Here is an 8,888-nt window from a genome sequence, read left to right as displayed (position 1 = left end):
ACCCTCAAGCTCCCAGGCCTCTGGTAGAGGACCCGAGCTCAGAGGATGAAAGAGACCACCCGCGGAGGGTGAGAAGGGAATTTTGGATTTTTTTTATATTCCTTTATTTCACTATTACCTTATTAGCTTAATTAAAAGCAGTATTCCTGCAATTATCACCCAAGGCTCTTTGATTTATTTTAATGATGATCTTTAATCCTTCAAGTTGATTTATTGAACAATTAATAAATAAGTCATTATGGTGTAGTGGAATAAAAATGAAATGCAGCAATGATCCTTGAAAACACCACAGTATGGAGATTGGTATCAAGCATAAATGTAACTATTTAGAACTTACTGATTGTGTCCTCACTTCCTCAGGTAAGAAGCAGGGCTCCAGCAGAGATGACATCTCAGACATGTCCAACGAGTGCCTGCCGTGTCGGGAGGGCTGCCCCTCCTGCCAGGACGATACCCCCTGCCTGGTGCAGGAGGATGGGGCTCTGCGGCTCGCCGTCACCTCCTTCCAGGGTCTCTGCATCATGTTGGACCTGGCCAGCATGTTTACAGTTTACCACTTCAGGAAAAACAAGGTGAGGGATGGAAAAAAAACTACACATCTGTCCTGTAAACATTGTCACACTCTTAATTATTTTAACTGGAAGCTAACAACCCGAGCCAAAACTAATACATCACCTATTCTGCATTCTGTACATTTATTTTGTATCTTTACATTGAGCTCTGAAAGTTGAGCTCTATTTAACTGCAAAACTTGGAGTCTTTCTGCAAAATATTTGCACTTGAAATAGAAGAATAACTGCTTTCAGGTTAAATTAGAAATTGACTGTGGTGAGCAGGCTTTCACTGTGACGTGACTCATCAACCTCCCACTCTGCTAAGTGCCAAAAGTCATTACGGATAATCAAAAAGGCCTAATTTCAGAAGAACTCTCAACAGCAAAAGGAAAGCCATGTAGAACAAGATGAATACAATTAAATTAATGTTAATAATTCTAACAAAGGGACTATCATAATTCTCTGTGTGGATCTTTTATGTTGTCACAAGTTATGATTGTAATGCAAATATATTTATTTGCTAAATTAAATTTATTGGATTGTTTATATGTTCTTTTTTAGTTCACACAACATTTATTTCACAGCGTTGTTATAGTGCACAGTTGTTTTATTCTGTTACAGTGGTGCTAATTAAGTCCTAATTAAGACTGTCTGTCTGGGTGAGGCCAAGGGGCAGCCAGCAAGTATTTATGGGGGTGGAAGTGGAGTTTGGGGAAGCATTGCATCCACCCATATGCATGAGCTGTCAGCAAAATCTCTCAAACACTGGGCAGCCTTTATTCAGATTCTCCAACAGTAAACAGAGTCTACAGATGACCAACCCGATTCATCAAAGTCAGTTGCAATGTTTTAATGTAACTAAGTGCAAATACTTTGTTACCGTACTTAAGTAGAAATTTTGGTTATCTTTACTTGAGTAATTATTTTTCACCCTACTTTTTACTTCTACTCCTTACATTTTTTTAAAAAGGTAAGTAGTAGAAAGTCATTTCTACTATTTCATTTCGGCTTGTTATTGTTAAAAGAAAATACTATCCTGAAAAGTTGTGGCTCCTCGATAGAGTGAATTTAATTGTGGTTGGAAGAGAAGAATAAACATGTACCATTCTGATACTGTATTAGTTTGTATACAATTTATCAAAGTTGCACGCCTTTAGAAAAAAAATTGTTTTGAAGAGGTCACCTTCCAGTAAAAGTATTTTGGAAAATCTAACCATTCATTTTTACTCAATACTTTTACTTTCATTACTTAAATACATTTTATGTCATAACTTTACTTTTGATACTTAAGTACAAAATAAATCAGATACTTTAAGACTTTTATTCAAGTAGTATTCTTATAGGAGACTTGAAATTTTACCAAAGTAATTTTATGATAAGATACTTGTACTTTTACTCAGGTATCACTTTCAGGTACTTTGTACAACACTGGTCAGTTGACCGTTGCTTACTTGGAGCGCAAACAAAACTCACTAATTCCATCCATCCATCCATCCATCCATCCATCCATCCATCCATCCATCATCTTCCTCTTTATCTGAAGTCAGGTCTCAGGGGCAGCAGCTTGATCAGTGAAGCCCAGACCTCTCTTTCCCCAGCCATCTCTTCCAGTTCTTCTGGGAGGACTCCAAGGTGTTCCCAGTCCAGCTGAGAGACACAGTCTCTCCAGCGTGTCCTGGGTCTTCTCGGGGTCTCCTCCCAGTTGAACATATGTGAAGGGAGGGGTCCAGGAGGCATCCTTACCAGATGAACCACCTCAACTTGACTCCTCTCGATGTGGAGGAGCAGCGGCTCTACTGAGTCTCTCCTGGATAACTGAACTTCTTACCCTATCTGTAAGGGAGAGTCCAGCTGCCCTGCAGAGAAAACTCTTTTTTTAAAACTCACTAAATATTTGATAAAAACATAGGAGCCACAAGCATTATTTCAATAAATTCTACGTTCATGTAAATTTATACATTTAAGAGAGAGGACAAGCTTCAATGAGTTGACTAGTGAATGTGCTGTTCTCAGTAATATCAACTGTAAAGTAAAAAAAAAAATAAGTAGGTTTACACCAGAAAGTGATTCCCAAATCTCACATCACAGTTTTTAGGAGCTTCTATAGCAACCGAATAAAATTCCTGAAATTCTGTTCTAGTCTTTGGTTTTGGTTTTTCCCCTCTTCCCAAAACTCTCTGTTGCACACTGAGAGCTTCCCTACTTCCTAATACGCTTTAAACTAATTTAACTGCAATGCCTGTAAAGAATCATGCATGTGACACACTCTGCCAACAGAAATGACATGAATACCTAAGATCCTCTCATCTGTAACAGCCCTCAGGCAGAGCAGAGCTGAAACTTTTATAGGTGAGCTATATATAGATTGCCTCGGTGCCTCTGAATCTCCCAGTTCACAAGAAATGTCCCTGGAGGCGTTTAGATTTACACAACAGACATCCATAACAGAAAGAGCCTCTGTGGGGGTGTGGGGGTAATTCAATTTAACCCAGAAAAAGTTCACATTTTCACAGAGAGGATGAAAAAATTAAATAGTTTGTTTTTTGTTTTTGCTGTTCACCAAATCTGAACTAAACATATCAGAGACTGCTTTAAATCTATAGAACTTACACAGCAAAAATACCAGTGTTAATTTCAACACCAACGAAGTGTCTATGTGTCCACACTCGCTGGTGTTAAAATAACATTTGTGAAAGTGTTAAATTTTAACACTCATTTTTTTTGTTGATTTAACACCAACCAATGTTTAATATTGAACAGTTCTTTGTGTTACATTAACATAAAAATAGTGTTAATGTTAAAATATAGTGTTAACAGTAACACCAGCCTGTGTTAAAATTGAACAATACTGGGTGTCATATTAACATCTCAACAGTGTTAAAATAAAGTGTTAAAAGTATCACCAGTGTATTATTATTAACATGGGAAATTGTGGTGTTATAAAGGTTAACAGACACTACAAGGTGTCAATACACCATAAATTTGAGAGTATAAATTTAACACTCAGAGTTAATATCAAACCCTCTGTAGTGTTGCATTAACACTGCTCAGTATTTAGTAGAAAAGTATAATGGAGTCACTCTTAACACACCAGGACAGACCTCTCACTCATGGTGTCAATTTTTTACCAATAACATAAATTTAAAGTTGAACAACTTGATCAAACGGAACAAGAAAACTAACCAGAACAGGTAATTTTTACTCTCATGAACATCTTTAATGGTCATAAACAGGCAAAAACATCATTTCTGCCAGATTTCTCAGCAAGGAATGCTGGGTAAATGCTGGTCTGTCTGACAAAACTTCTTTCAACACTGCATGGTGTTATATAGTGTTATTTAAGACGTAACTGTGGGCGGAGCTTATTTAACACTGTCCAGTGTTGATACAACACTGAGGAAATCAACACTGTGAATTAACACCAACACTGGGTGTGAGTGTACTCAGAAAGTGTTAAAATAACACTAGGAGGTGTTAAGTCAACACCCAAAAGTTTAACACTGAAATTTTAACACTCCTGTTTTTGCTGTGTACATTAATAATATTGTCTGTGCTGAGGTTATTTAAAATCAGACAGATAAGAACAAACAATCTTTCATTAAAACTACTGTAAGCTTCTCCTCCTTTCCTCTGACAGAGCATTCGCACATCTGGTCTCATTCTGCTGGAAACCATCCTGATTGGGGCGCTGCTGCTTTACTTCCAGGTAAGTCTCTGGCTTTTTCTCAGAAAATAAACTCTTGTCTACTTCACCATATGTTTCAGTAACCATTTTTTCAGACTGACATTATGTGAAGGAATTCTGTCTGATTATAATACATAACATGGGTGTGGCAGTGTAGAGTTCACTTCAATAAATACTTTAGTTTTAGGGTCACAGTTCAGTTGAAGATGAAGAGAAGCAAAAGCCAAGTGCTATTCTTTCTTTACTTGTTTTAAATTGACAATAAATCTCTCAGAAGCAGACAGAAAAACAAACCTGCCTTATTCATCGAGAGGCTCTAAAGTAAAAATCCTACTTTATTCAATACATGTCAAACATTTTATGTGTCAAACAAAAAAGTTTGCTCAACTCCTAATCTGAAAGATGTCTCTTTTAGTAAAAAGTGTACAAGAATTAAGTGTTTGTATCAGTTATTTAGCTTAAACTTACAAAAATCTGTACATCAATGAATTGCATTTCCTGATGTGAAAAAGCAACAGAAATAAAATGTGAAACCCTCTCACCTGAAACTGGTATCTCACTGGTCTTCAGTTATTGGTGAGCAGCATCTCTAAAAAGTCTAACAGTGGGTCTGTTTCGTGGTTTGCAGTCCTGTTGCTTGTGTTTTGAACATGTTCAAAACATTTTCTGCAACAAATTTCCTTTCAAATTGTCAGAGTTGTTGTCCGCATCTCAAACTGTTGTCAGTTGATGTTGTTGAGCAGGGCAGCATTGACAGCAATGAACATGAAGGCATAATGTTGAATCTCATCTACTCCCTTTTTCTTTCTTTTTCAAACACCAAACATAACATTTTCAAACTTTTCTGTATTTTTAGAAACAGGTTTGATCATGATATCTGCAATGATTTTTTCAGTAGTACAATGAAACAAACATTTTCTCTGCATTCACAATGGGTTTCACAAAATGATATTTAATATCCACATCTTTACATCTTTGTCTGCTTACGAGGTTTTCATCTAAAGCAGTTATCCCCTGGTTGTCCTCGTACACAACTGTTTGTGCGTATTTATATCCATACCTTTCAAAAAGTGTTCAAAACATTATTGTGTCATAAAAGCTAGAGCCATATACTCTGCTTCACAGGCTTCACTGTGGGCTGTTTCTTGATCTTCCATGAGACTAGAGCAGTTCTTGTTTAGGCTTAAGCTTAGTTTATACTTCAATATGACGTGAGACAGCAGGTCGGTGGTTGTGTCATTTCGGACGTCTTTTTCCTGACTGAGTGTAAACAGTCTGAAGATGCGGCGGGGCATAAAATAACATAATTCCTCCCACAGTTCTTAAGTATATAAACAACAATGGTGGCTGGATATTGCTTTATTTTTCTACTCAATGATCAGTGTTGTTTTGGGTGAAGAGTCCAAGGAGGAAACCCTTTTTTTGTTAATGGCGGTGATGGAAAAAAGACGTGAACATCAGATGCATGCTCACACGTTCAATAGGATCAAATCAGCTGCTAATCAAAGCTGTTCATCTCGCTGTTTTAACAACCAACTTCAGAGAACAGATCATAGAAGGAAGAGCTGCTCTGGTCCTGCTCCACAGCGCTGTGTTGTTCCTCAAACACGCCCACAAAGTTCTGACCAATCACAGTCTGTGAGCCGCAAGGTCCGGACCACAGAGTTCGGACTGGTGGTGGCGTACACGACGGCTGTCACCGGGGACGTTACCTTTGGTATAAAGCAAACCACAAGAGCCCTGATTAAGAGCTGATTGATTTCATGAAGTGCACACGCCATTTTTCTCCAATTTCAGAAATCGTCAGAATTTTTCTGATGGTACAAACGATTGCAAAATGACAGCAACATAAAGTGAGAGCTTGTAAAAACTATCGTCATCAACAACAGACTCGTTAAATGAATCCATGCTTTTTTGTTGACGTTTGGATTCTTTGTCCCATACAACAGAATAAATCTCCACACTCTTAACCCTAGATTAAAAAAAGGAAGTTTGAGTTTATTCATCAATCAAAACAAAGGTTGTTCTTCGACTGATTGAAATCTGAGTTAAGGCTCAGATCCAAACTAGAGAGCCCTGCTGTTAGGTGGTCCTTTATAAATTGTATATTTGTCATGGTTCATTAGACACAAGCTGACATTTAAAGCGTATGAATCATGACCCGCTTGGCTTTCTGTATATCTACCTCCTGTGTTTGTTCCTGATCTGTTGCTACTGCAGATCACCAGAAACACACTTTTCTGCACAGCTAATTTGAACCAATCAGATCTTTAAGCTCCTGTTTTATTTAAACTGCCCATTTTTTTGTTTTGTTTTTGTGTAAAACAGGCTTTAGATAATAATTTCCAACTTCCAAGTTCACAAAAGCAATATAAAAAATAGCACGCCCTCCTACAGATATGAGTGGGTTTCGTTACTCCTTCTTGATGTAATACAGTTGTCTAATACTGAAGTGAAGGAACCGGCATGTGTCTGAGAGCTAATTTTTCAGTAATGCATCAGTAAATAATTGTTTCTTCACAGCGAGTGTGCTACAAAAGAAAAAACAGTCTCCCATAGAGACGGGGTACACATTGTATGAGCAGTTTCCTGCAAAAACAGGCTGGGTGGCATTTTATACTGCACTCAGTTGTTTTGTAAAAACTACCACAACTTTACACACAAAGCATTACAAATAAAAAAAAGCAAAGTTCAAACAAAGTTCAGCTTTTCTTCTCACCTCAAAGACAGTATAAACAGGAGGTGAGAACACTGGCTTAGTGGAAAGTCGCAGAAACTTTTTGACACAAATAAAAGAGGGATTAGAATATAGAAACGTCTCTTTGGATCACGGTGAGAATTGCCGACAACATAGATAATAAATAAAATCCTTGCATTTCTTGGAGGAATGCGTTGCACCTACCACCTTTCATTTCAGAATTTTAAACTAAGATGATTTTGAAATGACAATATGATCGAGTTATAGCTGTTTTGGTCAAACCTGAAACATTTTATGTTCTGTCTTATGCTCAGATTATGTGTTTTGAATGACTGCCAGCTACTGCTGCATAACATCTCAGCTTAACATCAACAAAATAACTGAAACAGGGGTGACTCGTTAAGGCAAAGATTTTAAGTAAAGATTTTGCACACTCACTTTAAGCTACAGTCACAAAAATATTGACATGTTATTTATAAAATTTACAAATTTATGGCCAGTTTTGATTATTCTGAGGTTAATTGCCGGTAGCAGCCATCTCAAATTGGCTCCAAAGGTTAATACATTTCTAGAGGTGCATCTAATGAGTATTTAATCAGTGGTGGGCAGCACTAATCTAAAAATTAGTTCCACTAGCCCTAAAACACTAACTCAAATATTTAGGTCCCCTAATTCTAAAGCACTAATGCACTGAAAGTTTTAGCAAAAGCTAATTCTAAAGCACTAAAATAACCCAGTCAACCCATGAACATTCTTCAACAGACAACATGAGTCACATGTTGTCATGTTGCTCTCTGAAGACTTATCATTGATGTTCCACAGCTGGATTTGTGCTCATATATTGTTAATATATTGTCACCTGGAGGATAAGTGACACACATGAACAAAATGTGTGACAGATTTCACCCTCAGCTGTTAACATTAATGTTGATCAATAACATTTATAGACCTCAGTTAGTGCTTCTAAATTTAGCCTATAAATTTAGCAAGTGCTAATCCACTAATACATTTTAAAATTAGCAAAAGCCCTAAAGCACTAATCAGGAAAATAGTTCCCCTATTAGTCCTTTAGGGGAACTGTGTCCACCACTGTATTTAATAAATGTTTCATTGAAATATGTGCAGTAGTTCACAGGATATTTTATTAGCAGAGCTGAGTCCAAATAATAGCTAATGTGTAAATTTTAATCAAATATCTTGTAGAAGCTGCTTGCACTCATGTCTCACAGTTTCAGTTATCAAATTTTATCTCAGTATCTGTAGAACTGACTGAAATATTGACATTTCTGTCTAAGGCTGGCTGTGAATTCTTCTCAAATGGGATTAACTTTAAAAGTTCATTAGGTGTAGCTGTATAGCCAATAATTAATTTCTACAAGTTTTAATAGAATGTGTTTATTGTTTCATAAGATATTTTGCAAACACATAGACAAAAACATTATTGCCCACATTTTCCTTTTGAGCAGTAAGTTTTAAATATGATCATATTTAAGGTATATTGTTGTAAAATGAAAAGGAGGGAATAAAAAACATGGAATTATGAGAAAATAAAACCCTACTTTCATTCAGTCTCTCATGGAGCTCATTACTGTGTTCTTAAAGCCTGCTGCCGTCACGGTGTCACACTCGTGATCACTGTCAGCTCAACAGAGAGTGGGACATTACAGCTGGTGTGTAAGCATGCTGCGTGTGTGCGTGTGTGAGTGTGTCTCTGCCAGCCTTTGTGTTGACCAAGTGGGTGTGTGGCATTGCTCAGTGTAGATGTGTGTATTTACACTTGTGCACACAACCCACACTGCACCTGGAGTGCTGAATCCGAATCCCATCTTTAGAAGGGAAACAGATGGAGGGAACCTGTGCGCCGCCATTTAACCCTCCTGTTGTCTTCGGGTCAAAATGACCCGCCACTGTGTTAAACCCCCCCAAAAAATCCCCTAAATGTTATTTTTTT

General features: G+C 37.3%; 1 protein-coding gene across 1 annotated transcript in view; it reads left to right on the top strand.

Annotated features, from left to right (window-relative positions):
• Positions 1 to 4,260, top strand: part of LOC106513785 (probable G-protein coupled receptor 158) — a gene marked incomplete at its 3' end in the record, with an annotated part of 66,051 nt that extends 61,791 nt beyond the window's left edge. Inside the window, 2 exon segments of the mRNA XM_014002770.1 lie at positions 361 to 572; positions 4,192 to 4,260. Coding sequence (XP_013858224.1) covers positions 361 to 572; positions 4,192 to 4,260 — 281 coding nt within the window.
• Between the last annotated feature and the right edge of the window lie 4,628 nt (positions 4,261 to 8,888).

Source organism: Austrofundulus limnaeus, unplaced genomic scaffold (genome assembly GCF_001266775.1).
Source record: "Austrofundulus limnaeus strain Quisiro unplaced genomic scaffold, Austrofundulus_limnaeus-1.0 Scaffold15, whole genome shotgun sequence".
NCBI classification, from domain to species: Eukaryota; Metazoa; Chordata; class Actinopteri; order Cyprinodontiformes; family Rivulidae; genus Austrofundulus; species Austrofundulus limnaeus.
The sequence above is the reverse complement of the archived record's forward strand: the minus strand, read 5'-3'. Positions and strand labels throughout refer to the sequence as shown.